The sequence below is a fragment of the Anabrus simplex genome, chromosome 3, assembly GCF_040414725.1.
Source record: "Anabrus simplex isolate iqAnaSimp1 chromosome 3, ASM4041472v1, whole genome shotgun sequence".
NCBI lineage: Eukaryota > Metazoa > Arthropoda > Insecta > Orthoptera > Tettigoniidae > Anabrus > Anabrus simplex.
The window spans coordinates 264,346,223-264,366,983 of record NC_090267.1 but is presented as its reverse complement, the minus strand read 5'-3'; the positions used below and the strand labels follow the sequence as shown (position 1 = coordinate 264,366,983).

Genomic DNA, 20,761 nt, shown 5'->3' with positions numbered 1-20,761 from the left:
TCTAAAAATATTTCGATTGAAAACCATTTATTGCTCATTGTTGGTGACTACAATCTACCACATCCTAATTGGATAGTAAATGAAGAAACATCTTCTGGCCTTATGTCAGTAGGTAACCACACTATGCAGTCCAGTTTAGTTATAGACACTTTTTCTTATCTCTGTTTAAATCAGTTTAATGCTATCCCAAATTTTCTGAATCACTTTCTTGATTTGGTTTTCAGTAACTCCAGTTCCACTGAAGTAAAATCTAGTAATGAGAACATTGTTCCCCTCGATAGACACCACCCAGCATTAGAGATTTCTTTACCTATAAATGAGCTATACAATTCCTTGCCTGCTGATAGTTTGTATTTTGACTTTTTAAATGGTGACTATAATGGACAAAATTATTATTGTTACAGTTCAGCTGGAAGGTGATGTTTCAAAATGTATCAATTGATAAAGCAGTAGAAATCTTCTATTCAGTATTGCATTATGACATGGAACTTTACATCCCTGTACGGAATTTTAAGACTCCCAAATTCCCGAAGTGGTTTAATCATAAATTGAAGTCCCTGATTATTGAAAAGAAGAAAGCACACAAGCAATACAAAATATCAGGTCTCAATAGTGATTACCAGCATTTCTCGAAATTAAGAAACGAATGCAAGTCTGAATCTAAATCTTGGTATACAATGTATGTCTCCAACTGTGAACAAAGTATTACTTCCAATCCACAGAAATTCTGGCAATATCTAAGTTCTAAAAGGTCATGTAATAATATTCCTTCAACAATGCATTTTAATGAAGTTACAGCAGATACTGGAGAAAATATTGTCAATCTTTTTGCTAACCACTTTTCATCTGTTTATTTTTCTTATCAGAATTGTAGTAGTATGTCATGTGATTATCCTTTCTCTGTCAATCTATCAGTTATAAACATTAGTAAGGCAGAAATTTACAACAAACTGATTCTCTGGAATTAAAGAAAACTGTAGGACCTGATAGTGTTTCAACTTACCTGCTCAAGTACTGGTCATTTATTTTATGTTCAACTTATCATTAAACCAAGGCATTTTTCCAGTGGAATGGAAGAAAGGATCTGTTAGTCCAGTTTTCAAAATTGGTGATAAAATTGACATAAAACAATATAGACTGGTTATAATTTCATCTCATATTTCCACAATTTTTGACTCAATAATTCTTGACAAAATCACGCCTCTCTTTAGAAACATCATCATTGATGAGCAACATGGATTCTTTTCAGGACGGTCAACCTGTAGCACTCTTCTTTTATTCTATCAGTTCCTCTTGGATATAATAGAGAACCACTCCCAAGTGGACTGCATTTATACAGACTTCTCAAAAGCTTTTGACACTGTCAACCTCGATATCTTGCTGCAAAAACTAACAGGCTACGGAATTAATGAGCCTCTCCTCTCATGGTTTGAATCGTATCTTAAAAATCGTCTGTAGATTGTTAAAATAAGGAATCATTTTTCTGCGACTATTATTGTTACCAGTGGAGTTCCTCAAGGGTCTCACCTTATGCCCTTACTTTTTACTCTCTACATAAATGACATTAAAAATATACTTAAGAATTCTGAATTGCTTTTGTTTGCTGACGATGCAAAAAAATTTATGCAAATTAATTGTCCACTTGATTGTTTAAAACTTCAAGAAGATTTACATCATCTGGAAAAGTACTGTATTCAAAATGGGTTGAAACTTAATCATGAGAAATGTAAAATAATATCGTTTTTAAAAACATGAAGAAAATATTTCAGTACAAATTTAATAATAACAACATTCTAACTCCTGTTTCACAAGTTAATGACCTTGGTGTTTTATTCAGTTATAACCTATCGTTTAATGAACATATTGAAAATATTTGTAAGAAAGCATTTCAAAGATTGAGTTGCATTACTAGATATTCTAGAGAATTTTCAAACTTAGCTACCTATCGATTGCTGTATGTGTCTTTGGTACGCCCTGTACTAGAATACTGTACACCTGTTTGGAATCCTTCTCATCAGACCTCTACCCATAGATTAGATTCAGTACAACATAAATTTCTTCGTTTATATTCATTTAGAGCAGGATTCTCATATGATAATGTTGATTATACATCCCTACAACAGTCCTTAAATCTGCATAGACTGTCACAACGCCGTGAATTATTGGATACACTTTTCATTTTTAAATTGCTTCATTCCTTGGTGAATTGTCCACAACTCCTTGCAAAAATTATGTACATGTACCAGACAGACGCACAAGGTTCAAGACTACATTGTCTACAAATTGGCATAGAACTAACTACGCATTCAGTGGGCCAATTGAACGAATGTCAAGATCTCTAAACAACGTGGATATTGATATATTTAATTGCTCATTGTCAAAATTGAGAAATCACTTACATAATCTCCAGAATTGACTATTACTTTCCTGTGCCTACTTGTAATATAACCTTTGTATATATCTGTACATATTTTTCTACTTATACTCCATTGAACTTTCTTTTTAGTGTTTTTTGTTTTGTTTATTTTTCTCTACTGTTATGTAAAATGGTATTACTGTTAATAAAGTATTAAATTAAATTTATTAATTATTATTCTTTCTTGCCCAGCTATGTCAACATAAGCTTCTCCAATTCCCCTGATACGGAGAAAAAGAATTGGAGATAGAAAGTATTATTGTATCTTTCACAGATTTGTTGTATTTCATTTGTCCCCCTGTTGAAACACCTCCATCATCCAAAAATGGGGCAGGCTCTGTTGGGGCACTGCCACAAGTTTTCTTTTTAATGCAAATAAATCAGGTGAATGGAGAAGCCAGGCAGTGTCTTCATGTTTACATTTCTTCCTCTCCCTCTACAGTCTTTTCCGTTCAGCACTGGTATGTGCCACCTTTTCAGAATCACCACGAGCTGCTCTTTCTTCTAAATGTAGTTTCCCAAAATTCCACTTGTTTAAATTCACCTGCCTGAACATTTTCAACATGTATTTTTGTAACATTTTCTCACTGGTATTGTAGCGTATTAGTGTTATAACATTTTAAATATGTTTTATATAGCTCACTATAAACTTTCTTCAGCTTATCCCAGTTATTTCTGGGGTCGCTGGAGCCACCCAGGCTCATTTTGGTTGTGGCCAGGGCTTTAAGGCTGGATGCCCTTCTTCACCCCGCATAATATTTTAGAAAATCTCAACCCAGGATTGAACGGGTTTCAAACCTCAGCCTTTCAGGTGGGAAGTCAGCAGCTAAGCTTTTGAGGTAATCATACTTCCCTTATATAGTTCACTATATTCTGTACAAAATGAATTTTATTTTACTTAAATCGGTTAACCCACGAGGGGTCGCATGCCGAGTGTAACGCCAGGAGTTGCATACAGTCGTTTCGACCAGAAATCAATAAAATACCAAACACTTGCTTAATATGCTATTTATTGTTACAATAATATAGGGTAATACTGTTTAAACACAGACATTTTTTAACATAATAATTATAATAATGAGATTCCCTTTTGCTGATGAAATTGAAAATAAAAATTCAAGTTCTGTTTATGGAAAATACTTTTAAAATGATGTTTAATTTTATTTAACACAAATGTAGACAATGCTCCTTCTACCTCTACTGAACATTGAATGATAACAGTGCACTTTCCACATTATAAATAAGTCTACGCCGTGCATTGCGTATGGTTGAATAGACCGGAGACAGGTAACGTGAGGAGTTGCGTGCGAACGAAACGACCGGATAGCCAGCTTGTCACTCACTGAAGGAGTGGAGAGAGATACCATTGGTGTGACAGAAGTGTGGACGAGTCTGTTGAAAGGTGCTGAGGTGGAGGAAGTATAATAACAGTGTTTGCAGAATGATTGATCAAAATAAACAGAAATGGTTGAAACTACCGGACGTGACCCCTCATGGGTTAATGCACGTACTCATTATACACTTTCAAAGTTGACTGGTTGCCCAAAACCGAACCCTCAAGAAGTGTATCTTTCCTTATTGTGACCTTAAATAATTCAATAACCATAGTTAGTGGATGAAGCATAAACTCTTGCCTACTCAATTGTACTATGCACAGCGTATATTTTATAATGTATTATAATCTTCCCTATTTTCATCTTGATTAACTTTTCAAACTGGCATCCCACTTTATAAGGCATATTCACATCAAAATACTCAATTGTGACTAGATTCAAAACAATCTTAAGTTCCTGTATTATTTTCCAGTTCAGCATTTCAACTCTTTGAGGTTTACCTTGAGTCAAGGGACTGACGTATAACAGCGATGCTATTGCAGCTCCTGCGCTGTTTCCAGCAATAGTGATCTTGTCTGGATCTCCTCCAAAATGATTGATGTGGTCATGAACCCACTGGAGGGCCATCAGCACATCATAAAGTGCAGCGTTCCCAGTTTTGTTTGTGGTATTAAGCGTCAGAAAACCTGGCAAGGAAATCAATGGTATATTTATATTAAAATTATGGCAAAACACAGAACAAACAGAAATTAAAAATATAAAATATATACTTAATTTACAAAAAATTCTTAGAGACAGATCTAAATTTACATGTCCAATCATCCAGCCACTGCACCAACAGTGATGAGATTTTGGCAAGATCCTCTCCACTACCATGAGATGTGCAAAGATGGCAATCATCTGCAAATTGCCCAATGGTCCAGAACTCAGCTCCAAAATCATATCCTGGAGAGATTTTGAAGCCCCACTGATGTAACGTGAAGGTACATCTTCCACAGTTAGTGCGGAATGTGTTTAGAGATGTCCATGTTCTTCCTGGAAGCTCAAAATCAGCTGCAGTATGGTTCACATCAAAGAAGCTGGGCCGCCCTGGAGCTGCAAGCATCTATTGCTGCCTCCATCCTGCTTCAGGATCAAGTTTCAGCATCTTTCAGTGAGATGTCTTCACATACTACAGTAAGTATAGCTGATACTTTAGATGCTACCAATAGCTCATATTCTTGCACAGCTGAAAAGCTACTGTGTCAGAAAAATGGAAGAATTTCCAAGTTCAAATCCTGGTGCCAGAAGAAGGGTTGAAGTTTCCTGTGGGGGAGATGCATTAGCTGACTGAGCTGTACAGTATACCAAGAGTTCTCCTCACTTGTCATAAGACACAACTGAAAGAAGTCTATATCCTTGTTTTCTGAGTGCACACCATGACAAAAAACAGAATCACTATTCTTCTTCTTCTTCTTCGTCTTTTCCCGCTCATGCGGGGTCGACGTTTTTGACAAGTCTTTTCCATTTTCCTCGGTCCCAAATGGTGTTTTCATTTAACTGCTTTTCTGTGAAGTCTTCTCGCACACAGTCCATCCATCTTCTTCTAGGTCTGCCTCTCTCCCTCCTGCCCTTCACCTCCAAGTCAAGCACTCTTCTTGCTACATAGTTCTCATCCCTGCGCTTAATGTGACCATACCAGAGCAACCGCCTTTCTTGAACTTTCTGTGATGCTTGAGTAACCTTAACACTGCCTCGTATGAAGCTGTTCTTGATATGGTCTTTCCTAGTAACACCACACATCCATCGTAGCATTTTCATTTCGGCTACATCCAACCGCTTATTTTGCGATTGTACTATTGGCCAAGTTTCTGCACCGTATATCATGGCAGGTCTCACCGCACTTTTGTAGACACTCCCTTTCACTTGGACATTTAGTCTCCTGTCGCAGAGGACACCAGACAGCCTTTTCCAATTTAACCAGGCAGCCTGAATTCGGTGTGTAATTTCCAGATCTAGATTGCCATCATCAGATACAGTTGATCCAAGGTACTTGAAACAATTACTTGCGAGGAGTTGATTTCCATCCATTTTCACACTATAATTTCCCTTTCCACCGAGGCACAAGTATTCTGTCTTATTCCGGCTGATTTTAAGACCTCTATCCTCCAGTGCTTTTTTCCAGTGTTCTAGTTTAAGTTCAAGTTGTTCTCTATTAGTGCTGCATAGTACGATGTCATCTGCAAATAGCATGCACCAAGGAGCTGGATCTCTAAGACTTTCAGAGAGAACATCCATTATCAGATTAAAGATATAAGGACTCAGCGCAGATCCTTGATGGAGACCAACTTCAACTGGAATGGTTTCCGTTAGCCCTACACTGCTTCTAACTTGCGTCTTTGACCCATGATACATGTCCTGAATGATGCGCACATACTTCTCTGGTACTCCCTTGGATCTCATGCATCTCCATACTTCTTGGCGGGGCACACGATCATAAGCCTTCTCTAAATCAATAAATACCATATGTAATTCTTTCCTCTTTTCTATCACTATACATACAGAATTAATGACAACAAACAATAGAAAAACACACCAACACATTTTTTTTCTGTTTAAGAGTAAAGAAAAGGCTAGTGACTGGCAAAGCGACAAGTCAGCTAGTATATCGCTTTATACTGTTACACATCAAATAGCTAGGATGATAAAACACTGACTTCATAAGTGCATGTAGGTGGGTTTGATCCTAGGTTAGTCCAGGGGTACTTTCAGCTGTTCAGATACACCAACCTTTCTTCTAAATAATAATAATAATAAGAAGAAGAAGAAGAAGCCCAGATAGACTTACCAAGCAAATAGTTGAATTTTATGAAAGCCGAAGTAAAGCCAAAACGGACACAATAAAATGGATTGGCGAAATTAAAACAGATATCAAACTGGCAGGAATTACACCTGAAGACATCCAAAGCTGGGTTATCTTCAGAGCCAAAGTTCATAAGTGGCAAGTTGACCAAGAGGAGGAACCAAGGAAGAAGACCGGAACAACATGGTCTCAAGAGAGAAAAGAAGCACACAGCAAACGAATGAAGGAAGTCTGGGCACAAAGACAGGCAAATGCCCGTCTCTAAGTACTTTGCGTAGTCCTAATGGGCTCATTCGCAAATAATAATAATAATGCGCCGTTCCGTTCCCTGAGAGGACGCATAAGATCCAGGCTAGCTTAATTACAATCCTTCTGACTAACATAATTCATCATTTGGGCTATGAGTTCCGAATATGAGAAAGACATGCCATACGGAGCCAAAGAAGTCTTAAATTACACATAGATACAACTCTCATACGTTACTTATTGAATTTCTTACGCTACCAAGATGTTGCAGCATTCATCCACTTAAATCTAAGTCTCTACGCTACGATACACATTGAAAGAATGGTTTAAGTTTTACATATCTTATTTATTACATACTTGTTTCAATCCAAAGGTCGAACATTATACTATCCTCCCTAAAGAATTTCTAATAGAGGAAACTGCATGATCATCTGATTATTCCATCCATCTCTAGCGAACATGGCCTTAATTTATTAAATCTGTCTACTTCTTCTACCCAAATGCATAATCAATCATTTTACTTCCTCTCTTAGCCTCTCTCCATATCAATATTTCAATTAACACATCCACATTTCTGGCGTAAGGAGAAATCGAAGAAATGTCAGTATCGGGTAAAAATACATACAAGCGACGTTCACCTTGAATCTGCCGGTAATTAACACGTCCGGCACCCACTATGCATTATATAAGAAATGCTATTTGAGTTAGCCTCTTTTTTTTAAAAATGAATCTATTGAAATTTATTGCACTAGGTGCTTAAATCTTGACTGACCCTAAAAATCAAGGACAGAATGGAATATACGGCAAATTATTGAAGACCGTATAACCAATTATTTAACTGAACATTACTATAACTCAGCTCGTAATTAATAAATTAAGAATTAGAAGTCCAAAGATGTCGAGCTCACCATCTTAGGTTTTTTTAAAGAAATAATTAAATCGAAATAAACTTAAAAAATTAATAGATTGAAACAACTAAATTAAAATATGTTTGGGTAAATCAAAACATGATTGGATAATTAAAACTTGTGTGGGTAGTTAAAACATATTTGGGTGCACCCTAGCAAAGAAAAATATTTACAATATGATACCTTACAAGCTAAAGTGTAGATTGAGGGTGCTTTCAAGATATTCAGGACGCATTTTAGGCCTAAAACCATATCTCATGAATTGGAATTCTCCTCTGTTGCCTATGAAGTTTTTGAGTTAATCGCTGGCTCTCACTCGGAGCTCATATTAATCTGCTGACATATAGTTATTCCTATCTCTCACAACATATCAATAGATACCTATAAATATCAACCTGGGAGGATAGTTCCCTAATATTTCTATAAACAAGTGATTTACAATTCTGAATATTCATGCTTTTTCCTCTTCTGCGTGAATATTGATAAGTCTTCTTCTAAATTAATGTATATTTTTAATAAATGGTTCAACAAGTACCAATAGGTTCCATATACTATTCTAAAATCTGAATCTTCTCATCATTTTAAAATGAACATACGTGCGACATTATATATTCTAACGACTACTCTACTAGTTTCATCTGAAGTATATTAGCTAATGTGGTCTGCATTGTGCGAAGACTCGACCATAAGATACAACTTATACATCTACAGTCAGTCATCAGTGATAGGGTGTTGCCTAAGAAATTACTACACGTCCTTTCGCTTGAGAATAGATTATAATTAGAAAACATCTGTGACACAGTGCATGTGTTTGGTTCATCCTGCTAACTGAGACTTCATTGGCACTACCAAGTGTGCACGCTAACCAACAGGTGTCACTTCAATCATCTGTGAACTTTCTCGTGCTTGCTCGTAATAGAAATAGTACATATAAATACTACACATTCATTCCACTTAGTACAAACTCAACTTGAAACCATTAAGTCCACTACTACATCACCGTGCTCATATTCACGAAGAATCAATAACTACCACCATTCTAAATTATCAGTCTCATATCAACTTCTCTTAAAATAATCATTATTATACTTCCAAACACATATCCCGTCTCCTTTACTAAATATGTATCCACTCCATTTAATTGTGGCATTTATTATTTTAATCACGGTTCATGGACATATTTCACAACATTATGACCTTAATTCTGTCATAACCTTAAATTATTGTAAACACATCTATCTATTTGGCAAGCATATCCTACTGCTGGTTCCTAACTTGACATTCTTTGCTCATAACCAACGTACACACGTACCTAAGTCTTTCTTTGACATAGCATACAATTCACTGTCACCTTAACGAACTCAGTATTTCACACTACATGGATCACATCTCGAACGTAGGCTTTCATCACTGACTACCTATCTATGGATTTGTCATTCATATACGAAGATTACCTAATCACCTTTGATCTAATTCAATACACTACTTTCGTCGCTTCATTATTTCGCATGGAATAACTTAACAAATTGTATTATACCCACATATGAATATAAAACATCACTACATTAATTTAAAAACAAGACTTCTCTGAATTCAGCAGCTCCAGTCGTCGGCATATGTCCAGCTGACAGGACATAGGGACACACCTCTTTTTACTTCCCTAGGTGAATGGGAAATACTGGCATAATTCTCCTCTGGGCTTAGTCATCTCTCGGCAGGCAACGTCATCCGACGGCACCCATTTGGGCAGTCTGGCCTATCATCTTCTTAGAACATCTTGCTCATCTCTGGACTAGTTGGAATAGAATAACAAACAGAATCAATTAGCATTGCCATCATGAACAGCTGTGATAATCTGCTTAACGCGAAAGATTGCTTTCTTTGAAAGAGTTGATCTACTTGACAAATAATAATCTTGGGATAGTGTAATTCTATGACTCGAAATGAACAGATTTTTCTCCTTTGTCTTTCCAGGAGTTATTATAGGATTCCCACTTCTGTAGTTCTTTAACTTGGGTGATATCGAGTAATACGTCAGCAGAGACTGCCGTGACGTAAGCTTGTCGTAGTTTATGCTTGAGTTTCCACGTATTTCAAAGTTCGCGGAACGAAATTAATAATCTTCTGCTTGATCTGCGATGCAGCTTCCAATAAATCTGCTCCTTGTTTCTGCTGAAATGATCTCTTGTTGATACCTTCTTCTTCTGACGTAGTTGCTTTCCGTCTTCGACTCTGATTTAGAAGTAGCAATTCAATCTTGTTTTCTTATTTTTTTTCAATAATTGTTAGTAACAATCTTCATATTCGTTCTTTTTCACTGCCTTCTGGATCTAAATTCTTTTCTCTAGCGCCTGAGGTGAATACTTTTGCTTTCGCTCGCGGTATCATCAGACATTTTGACGTTAATTATTCTCGGAGACCTGGACTCCATCTTTGTCCTTCTTACGGATGGAACTTCTTATAACAGTGAAATGGCACAATAATAATAATAATAATAATAATAATAATAATAATAATAATAATAATAATAATAATGTTATTGGCTTTACGTCCCACTAACTACTTCAATGGTTTTCGGAGATGCCAAGGTCCCGTAATTTAGACCTGCAGGAGTTCTTTTACCTGTCAGCAAATCTACCGACATGAGGCTGACATATTTGAGAAACCTTCAAATACCACCGGACTGAGCCAGGACTGAACCTGGCAAGTTGGGGTCAGAAGGCCAGCGCCCAACCATCTAAGCCACTCAGCTCGGCTTTTTCTAGAGATGGGTCATTACCAGTTTTAGTCGATACTTGATACCAATATATGGTTTATGTCTTGATATTCTGATACTTTTATTCTTGAAGTAAAATAGTAAAATATAAATTTCAAAATACAATATCATGTATGAAATAGGTACGTTATGTTACTTACATGTCTTGTCACAAACCAAATGTTAAAGATGTATTTAACACTACCTAAAAAATTAAAACCAAACGAATGATAAAATAGTCACTTTATAGTGTTACAAGTTTTTCTTCAAAACTATAAGCATTCTCACTCTGTCAGGGTCAAGCCTACTTCCTTTTCCATCACAAGGTCTTCTGTGTTAGACTCTCAGAAAATACTGATGCTGGTGGTATACATAAACATTCCGCACCTAGTTTTTGCAGCTTTGGAAAATTATTTGTTTTCTAATAATCATAAATGCTTGAAAGCAGCAATGACAGATCTTATTTCAGGTATGTGGTAATTTCATCTTCAGAAGTTTTAACTAACAATGAATTTGTTGTGTTACCTTCTTCCATAATGCTGCCATAAAAGTACAACATACCAGGCAGTTTTGCTGGCTCTGAAGAATGGATCATCTGAAATTTAAAAAAGTTTAAAATCTTTACTATACTAATTTTAGTGAGTACCGGTATTTAAGATCAACTTATAATTTTGCCAAAGATTTTATTAGACAGCATATTAAATTGTGTTCCAAGTTTACCTATTCGGTTGTAGATTCAGGACACTCCTTTTGATTAGCAAGTTACAGCAGTTTGTCTGTAGCAGCAGTGAAAGCACTCAAACTCTGGAAAGCTCATCCTGTTAAGCAGGGGTCCAACAACATTGCAATGGAACATGTTTTGTTCTCTTCATTGTCCTTATACCTCATACTGATTGCATCCAGCAATGGGTATCACAATTTCCGATCCACTGTGTGATGGCTTCTGAAGATGAAATATGACACTATTCACAATGGGTATTGTCTCAGACTCTCTCACTGTAGAAGAACTTAGGCTGAGTGTTCCTTGATAAAAACTGTTTAATGTATTGATCAATAAATCAGTATAATTTCATTGTGATACTTAAAAATTTACTGGAAGGGTGAGATCGGCAGATATGAATACAATGGCTCTCTTCTGTTCTTGAAGTCTTTTTAGCATATGAAGAAATGAATCCCATCATGTAAGTTCAACTTGAATCAGGTAGTGTTGTAAAGAAAGATGTTTCTATGCAGCTTTGAGAATCTTTGTGGATTTTGAGGAATGTTTAGAACTTTCTACCAATTTATACATAATGCAATAAGATTCTCAATATTCTTTGAACTGAAAAATTCCTCTTTCAGAACAACTTGTACTGTATGAACTACACACGGCAAATGGGAAAATTTCCCCCAAATCACGGCACTTACTACATTATGACATTGTCATGGTTCACAGTCACTTATTTAATCCATTAAACCCCGAGTTTGGGCTGATGACCTTCGATGTTAGGCCCCTTAAAACAACAAGCATCATCATCATCATCAAACCCCGAGTTTCTAATATCTTCCAAATGGTATTACTTCAATGAATAAATGCTAAAGTTTATACAGTCCTGGTCCACAAAGTGAATGGTGATACTTTAGTCGGCAGTTGCAGTTGATGTCCACAAATCTGTCATAACAGCTACGCTATTTGCATATTGGGGATCATTCTTTTACTCTTGTTTCTACTTCTTGATACAGTTCTGGGAGGATGTCATTGATATGTGCCTACGAGTAGGCATAGTATATCTAGCTTCAAGGTGCTGAATCAACTGCTTAAATCCTTTTTCTTCTACAATGCTAAATGGCTGGTTGTCTTCGCATATCATGTTAGCTATTTTCCTGATATGAAGGTCAATCAAATATAAACAGGATTTTTGTTCCTGAACATCAACAGTTGGTAGGACTGGCCCCGTGCTTCTGCTATGCTTAGGTGGGACCGTTAGGAGTGGGGAGAGTGTGCTGTTAGATATTTCCCGCTGTTTCATCAGTAATGCTCATGATGTCGGAGCAACAGGTGCACCCCTCCACTGCGCAGCGCATAATTATAAAATTTCTTGCTCGTGAAGGAGTTGCAGCGGCGGAAATTTGCCAGAGATTGACTGCACAGTTTGGTGATTAAACATTGTCAAGGACGCATGTGTTTGCCTGGCATAAAAAGTTCAAGGAAGGATGAGAACGTGTGGAAAATCAGCAACACGATTGTTGTCCTTGGACCAGCATTACAGATGAAAACATTCATGTGGTTAAAGACATTATTGATGACGATCGACGGGCGATAGTATTGGAAATTGCAGAACAAGTTGGAATCAGTTATAAGAGCTGTCAAGCAATCACAAATGATTTTGACCGAAAATCTGAAGTTGAGACATTTGGAGGTCTGTCAGAGGCTTACAGCAAGGTTTGCGGAAGAAGGTGAGGCATCTTTGAGTCGGATCATCACCTGCAGTGAAACATGGGTCCACCACTACACTACTGAATCCAAAGAAGCTAGTAAGGAGTGGCAGAGAAAAGGGGAGGCAGCACCAGTGAAAGCCAAGACTCAAATGTCAGCTGGCAAGGTTTTTGCAACCGTTTTTTTCGATTGGCGAGGCATTTTTGCTGATTGATTTTTTGCATGAGTGATGCATAATCAATGCTGCTTACTACTTGTGAGCTGTTGAACAAGGCGAGGGTTGCATATCACTGCAAAAGACGAGACCAACCGATTCGACAGGTCATCCTCCTCCACGACAATGCACGGCCCCATACTGCAGCTCTAACTGCCTCAAAGCTACAAAAAATGCACTGGACTACACTTGATCATCCTCCTTACAGCCTGGACTTATTGTCCTGCGATTTCTATTTGTTCGGACCGCTTAAAGAAGCTCTAGGAGGGCAACAATTTGAAGATGACGGGAGTGTGGAAAATGTTGTGTGCAACCGGCAGGTGACACGACCCCATTCCTTTTATGATGAGGGCATCAAAAAGTTGCCCATATGCTGGGACAAATGCATTTCTAAAGCAGGAAACTATGTGGAAAAATAAATTGTAATTGCCTTGTGTTTTTCAATAAATGAATTTTTAAAAAAAAATCCCGTTTATATTTGATCCCCCCTCGTAATTACCTTCGATCAATTATCTCTGTTTATTTACCATCCAGAAAAGATGTGGGAGTTAGCTGGCTAGTATTTGAGTACTGTGATGGTGCCGATGATGATGAATGATGATAACAAGGACAATAACTTTGAAATGGAATGAACATGTGCAGGCTCTTCCACTGCCATTTCTTCACTTGTTAGACTTTCACTGTATTGAATTTTTTTGTTGGGATGTTCATGTTCAATAAAAACAATTTAATGAACTGAAGTGACGTGCTTCTTTAGGTTGCTGGTGCTGCAAGATTTTCCTCCCCATGAGAAACTCTTTTTACAAATGCTTCAAATGACATGGTTACCACTGACAGGATCCAATTGGAAATAGTTCCATACTTAACTCATATTATCCAAAAGTGGTAGATTACAAAATGCACCTGTGTCTATCACTTCAAAACAATACCTCCCTTGAAATTTTAAATAGTATTCTAAAATCAAAATGAGGTTTTATGCTAAAGGTGCTAACATTTTTACAATAAGTTGTTTCCATGTTTGTGATCTTCTAGACCACAGGATTTGTTTACTGAAAGTCTACGTTATTGGTTACACTCAGAACTAGGTTTTTCCATAGCCGTCCAAACTAAAAATAAATATCACATTCAAAAAATATCTTCCTCAAGCTACAATTGGGGATGTTTTATTGCCCTGAAACATGATTTCAAACAAAATTTGTATATGAGACATACTAGCACCAGAACATCGATTCAATTCAATTCGATTCAAATGGTCTACTGTTGTTCCACAGGCTGATAGCAGACAAAGAAGGAGGACTTTTAGAATAGCTTGGATCAGTTTATCCTGAGGAGTACTTACTGCTTGATGGCAATATCAATGGCCATGTTGGCTATGAATGGGATGAATGTAATGGGTGGTCAGAACTGCAAAAACCATATGAAGGATAGGTACTGAATCATCAAGGCTCATGATTGATTTGTCATTAACATATTGAAAAACTAGGGTCCTATTAGGTGACCATCTTTGATTTTCCCTGATGAAAATATCAATTTTAAAAGAACCGGTGGTTTTCAGCCTTCTTGATCCCAATATCCAGGGTTTTTCTCAAGTGTGGCAGTGGGCTCCCTAGATGATGGCTAGCACACTGCCAAATCACCACTGTAAGTCTCATTTAATGAATGTGGCAGCTGTCCAACATACTGCCAAGTCACTACCACAAGTTTCATTTAAAGCACTGCGCTGTGTCAATGCACTAGAGGAAGTAATATCTCCACTCATTCTACATGCCTGGCTTAGCATTCAAAATTGAAAATTAAAGTCCCGTTAAGGTGTTGAGGAATTCCAATGCACGAGCGCACTGTCACACTGGGGTGAATAATTGGATTTTGGGACTGAGAAGCTTGTGCAACATCAAATACTTTTTATTTCTATGTTTTTCAAGAATTGTAGACAATGATGGACATTCAGCCCAGATAGACCACTGGCTACTTCAAAGATGCACCTTTGGTATGGTCACAGACACCAAGCTGATTCCATCAGATGTTATTCTCTACTGGTGCTCAGACTGTGCTTAAGCCGATATCTACCTATCGGCCTGATGGGCCCAGGGAAAAACAAGTGAGAGTGACCAATGCAAATGAAAACTCAGTTGCTGCTATCTTCAACTCACATGCTATTATCATTGATGAATGGCCTGCTGAGGCTTTCTGGACCTGCATTATTATGCTAGTCAGTGATGGAGCCATGGAGTGCCTAGGAGTAACGAGACCTGGATACTAGTTCCTTGGCAAGCAGGTACAATGAGTTCAAGAGGCTACATGATCAAAAGAAACTGCATTTAGGAAGTGGCATGCCTCATAAGTGTCTGCTGACTGGCAGGAGTATCACAGGTTGAAGTTGGTAGTAGAGATGGAAGCATAGGTCTAACATTACACTGAACTCTATGATTTTTGTTATATGTTCCTCTGGTACACTATTTATTTCTAGATCATTCTTAGGATGTCTACTTCTGCTACAGGTATGTTGATGTCATTGACAAATTTGCTGCACTTGTAGTTTATTCTTTCAATTAGGTTACCATACATGGGAACATTTGGAGGGAGGTAGAAAGCTTCTAGGAAGGTGGGGGCATTCATTAATAAGAATGTTAGCTGGGCAGTAGAGCACTGCCCGTGGGATGACTGGGGAAAAAGTATAGTCAGCCAACATGCCTTCACAGCTATTTCATAGCTATCAGTAAATGAGCCAATTTTCTCTTCCTCACTCTTGCAGTTAGCCCTAGACTTCTCTTAGCCCTATGTTATATACCATTCCCTCAGTTACTGATAAATGATTGAGCTGATCATACAGTTCATGTCATTCAGCTGTAAGCCTGCGTTTCAGAGATGATATATTTGAACCCCACCATCATAAGCCTTGAAGAGTACAAGCATATTTCCTCATTTCCACAGGAGATAAATAACAGAGCTCTACTTTAATGAAAGCCATAGCCCCTAACTTATCAGTCCTAGCCCTTCCCTATCCTTTTGTCACTACAAACCTATGTCAGTTAATGGGGTGTTAAATAAACAGCAAAGAATAATCAGTATTTAATGAATATTTCTCCTTCTCTCCACTGACTGCCTACCTACCCTTGTTCCCTTTATACAGTACACCTGCAAACTCACTCTGCAATGGGCGCAGCGAACTCGATCTACTAGAGGGAAAAGTTAGGTTGGCACTACTATCATCCACAATGAGGAGATGGCGCTATATACGCTAGAGGCTACAGTTATGTTTGGAGGTGGGACTCAACATTATTACAATTAAAACAGTAAATAAAATATACTGTACTCACCACTATCACAGTAGGTGCTGGAAGTGTTTTCTTCCTTCTTGAAGGCATAGTTCAACCTGTTTACATTTATTTGCAAACAATTTTATCAATGTTTCATGTCTAATCGAATGCATATAATGAATTATCTCTGTCTTCAGGTCATCTAGTGTCTTTGGGCTATTTTGATACATAAATGATTTAGCCATTACAATTGTAGGCCTACCAGTTCGTGGTGCATCACGAACTGAACCTGTTTCACTAAATTTGTTCATTAAATTGCATACAGTGTCACAAAGTGGATACCTCGAATCAGGTAAATGCAACCAAAATTGCAGCCTCACATTTTCCGTAAAGTTTCCAGCGGCACGGAAAACATTTTCCACTAAAACATTCCCTCTTCAAGAGTAAGCATTTTCACCATACTAAGCTTACACAAAAACTAGAAAAGAACACAACTTAAAGCATTAACGCACAGGAACTCACTGTCAGCAATACTGCAACGGTCGACTATAATATTCTACCCACCTCCCCCCCCACTAACTCAACATGAAGGTCAACATTGAACACATACGGATGATAGTGGTGCCAACCTAAGTTGTTTTGCTTGTAAATCGAGCTCACTGCACTCACTGAAAAGTGAGATGCAGATGCACTGTATTTAAGCAATGTCCATAATTTTAGTGATGAACTATCCATGTTCAAAGCCCACTATCTACCTTAATGAAGATTAAAGCAGGTCTCTATTAGGGACTATGTAATTCATACATATTATTATTATTTGCTTTACATCTTATGATGATGATGATGCGATAGGAAAGGCCTGGGAATGGGAAGGAAGTGGCCATTAAGGTACAGCCCCAGCATTTGCCTGGTGTGAAAATAAAGCACAGAAAACCATCTTCAGGGCTGCCGACAGTGGGATTTGAACCCTCTATCTCCCGGATGCAAGCTCACAGCTGCGCGCCCCTAACCGCACGGCCAACTCACCCGGTACTAGGTAATTTATTAAGATTTCAAGTAAAAATTCTTCCTATTAATTCTTTGAGACCTTGAATGTCTCTCTCTTACTGCTCAATCATCCTGGGAGAATACAATGGCTAATTATTTGAAGAGTATTCACACATTCAGGTCAGTGGTTGGAGTGTTAAAATAAATAAAGAATAGAGGTGGTGTGTTTCTCGGCAATTTTATACAGCTATACCTTACCATTCGGAAACATTGGCAGAACATATTTATAATTTAGAAAAACAGTAAAATTATGTTGTACATATTATAATGAACAAGGCAATAAAAATTATAAGAACATCTTCATTCAATTTAACTCATCAGTTCAACTAATATTCATAAAAGTTCCCAAATCTACTTAATTCCAGAAGGTGTAGCAACAGAGGTTTTCCTCTTCATACTCCTATTATCACCTACTCTTTGGTGACTTTAACATTCATACTATTGTGACCTAAACTGTGGGTTAGGAGGTCCTATCAGCTTAAGGAAGAGCAAGCTGCCTACCATTGACAGCTGAAGCTAATTTCTAGAATAATGTTCTTTCCACTAAATCCTCTTTCATATTCTGCTGTGAATATGATGATAGGGGTGCCTCTCTGGTTCAGGTGGCAGTGAGTCAGCCTCTCACTGCTGGGTTCCGTGGTTCAAATCTCGGTCACTCCATGTGAGATTTGTGCTGGACAAAGTGGAGGCGGGACAGGTTTTTCTCCGGGTATTCCGGTTTTCCCTGCCTTCTTTCATTCCAGCAACACTTTCCACTACCATTTCATTTCTTCTGTCAGTCATTAATCATTGCCCCAGAGGATTGCAACAGGCTTCGGCAGCCGGCACAATTCCTATCCTCGCCGCAAGAGGGGGGCTTCATTCATTCTATCCCTGACCCGGTCACTGACTGGAAAACAGGTTGTAGGTTTTCAATATGATGATAATGGCATTTGAATGTGGTTTTAGGTCATTTGGAAAAGACTTGTCACTGTAAAGTCCTGAATATTCTCTAAATCCAGTGCTAGCTTCTCCCAGTATGCACAGTATCAGAATCCATCCGATCAAAAAATGACATGCATGCGCCTAGAGTTAATCTGGTACCAGTTATAATAAGTAGCGTAATACTGGTAGCAATAGCAATGAGCTTCAGTGGGAGTATTGCATGAAGGCATAAATCAGCTCACTTTGAACATTGGATCAGATAAGTCCCACCTACTGGATTGTTGCAGATCTTCTGTCATGACAACTTTCTATAAAATTAAATTAGTATGAACATCTTGAAGCTGACTCTGACTGACCTACAGGACCCAGTCGGTACTGAGGAGCCACGAGCACCACATCGTGCTCCAGCAAGAAGTCAGGTTTGACATTCCGGCTTGTTCCCTCGATAAAGGAACCACCATGGATGAAGAATAACACAGGCAGCTTGCTTGATGAGTTCATCTGTAAGGAAGAAAACAACCATAAGTCCTTTCCACAGTCACACAACATACATTTCAAGATATTAGAAACAGTTAATAAGATATTTAGGATGTAAATGTATAGAAGATTAATGATGTTCAGTTCGGTGGTAGCTGCTCATTTTTTGCTCTTAAGGTTGTTGGATCACACTACAACATTGTTATTGGCTTTAATACAGAAGATTTTCTAGATTTATTGGTGCCACTAATTCACTACTTTTCAGGCCAAATTTTTGGTATTTCTTGAGATAAATGGTAGTTGAGAGGATATTGTTCACATGGAAGATTAGTTGGATTAGTTGATGTTCCAGCCAATGACATGTGGTTAGCATTGCAAAGTTGCCAGCTTGGTCCAGTTCTCACAGCTGTGTAGAGAATTCAATTTTGCTCTTTCTTACTTCCTTTCTCCTTGGAACAATGAGGTGAAGAATGTAATTAAAGGCTTGCCTGATAAAGACAGTACCAGTAGATGTGTTTGGAATAATGTCCCCCTATTGGTGGGGGCAGTAGAATAACACCCACGGTATCCCCTGCCTGTCGTAAGAGGCGACTAATAAGGGCTCTTGTGCCAGGCTTCTCACTTTCAACTATCCTATCTGACCTCCCTTGGTCAACTCTTGCTCTTTTCTGACCCTGACGGTATCGGAGCACTTGAGGCCTGCAGAGTCTTTCCTTTTCATGCTCTTCATGGCCCTTGTCCTTCTTTGGCTGATACCATCATTTATCAATGTGTCAGATCCCTCCCATTTTTCTCTGTGATTAGTGCTATATAGTGGATGGTTGCCTAGTTGTACTTCCTCTTAAAACAATAATCACCACCACCACTGCCACTTTGGAATAATGTTATTTTCACTGCTGATGAATCAGGTGGGTGCCATAATTAGTCACACCATGTGCGTGCAAACTTGTTGCCTGTGCAAAATTAGGAATGAGCAAAGAGGCCACTATTCTGAATACTCTTTCCTGTGTCCTAGCCTGTGTATATTTGCACAATCTTTCATGAAATAACTGGGAGAAACTGAGAGAGCTTCCAATGCAATCAGCAAATTTATACTGCTTGATTGAGAGTCAAATTTTCACTTTGCCGAAACAAACTCCTCGTTGACTTCATTGCTTCCTCAGTATCACTCTCTCTGGAATTCAAATGGATTTTCTCCGAAACTGATTCTCAAGGAGCAGATGGTTCCGTATTACTCTGCATGGCAGATTTTCAAGTGGTATTCACGTCGCAGTATACTTCACTATATACTTCGTCCCCAGAATCATTGTTAATGAGTGTATCTCTCATTTCATCCAAAGTACAAAACCTGTTGAATCGTGTATTTTGTGGAGCTCTCACACTCCACCCAATACAATATACATTCAGACTCAAATTCACTAACGTACAGACAGACACCACCAGTGAAAAGGTTAAGTGTTAAATATGTGATGGAAAGGAACAAGTTATATATAGAAAGATAGGTGAATGAATAGGAGCTCATTACAGGTTATCACGTGTATCTTTTTGTCACCGGGCGAGTTGTCGTGCGGTTTGGGCTGTGGATCTGTGAGCTTTCATCTGGGAGATAGTAGGTGGAAGATGATTTTTTGTGGTTTCCCATTTTCACACCAGGCAAATGCTGAAGGTTGTACCTTAATTAAGGCCCCGGGCGCTTCCTTCCCGCTCTTAGCCCTTTCCTATCCCATCATTGCCATAAGACCTATCTGTGTCAGTGCGATGTAAAACCAATTGTAAAAAAATGTAAAAGTTTAATGTATCTCTCTGTCTCACTGAGCTCAATAGCTGTAGTCACTGTTGGTTGCCCTGAAAATGGTTTTCCATGGTTTCCCATTTTCACACCAGGCTGTACGTTAATTGAGGCCACAGTCGCTTCCTTCCTACTC

At 38.1% G+C, this 20,761-nt stretch overlaps 1 protein-coding gene across 2 annotated transcripts in view; it reads right to left on the bottom strand.

Moving 5' to 3' along the window:
• Positions 1-20,761, bottom strand: part of LOC136867208 (neuroligin-4, Y-linked) — a 173,660-nt gene that overhangs the window by 69,115 nt on the left and 83,784 nt on the right. For both annotated transcript variants that reach the window (XM_067144339.2, XM_067144340.2), the window contains exons 4-5: positions 18,716-18,860; positions 4,251-4,436 (exon numbers count right to left, since the gene is read on the bottom strand). In XM_067144339.2, coding sequence (XP_067000440.2) covers positions 4,251-4,436; positions 18,716-18,860 — 331 coding nt within the window. The remainder of the gene's footprint in view (positions 1-4,250; positions 4,437-18,715; positions 18,861-20,761) is intronic.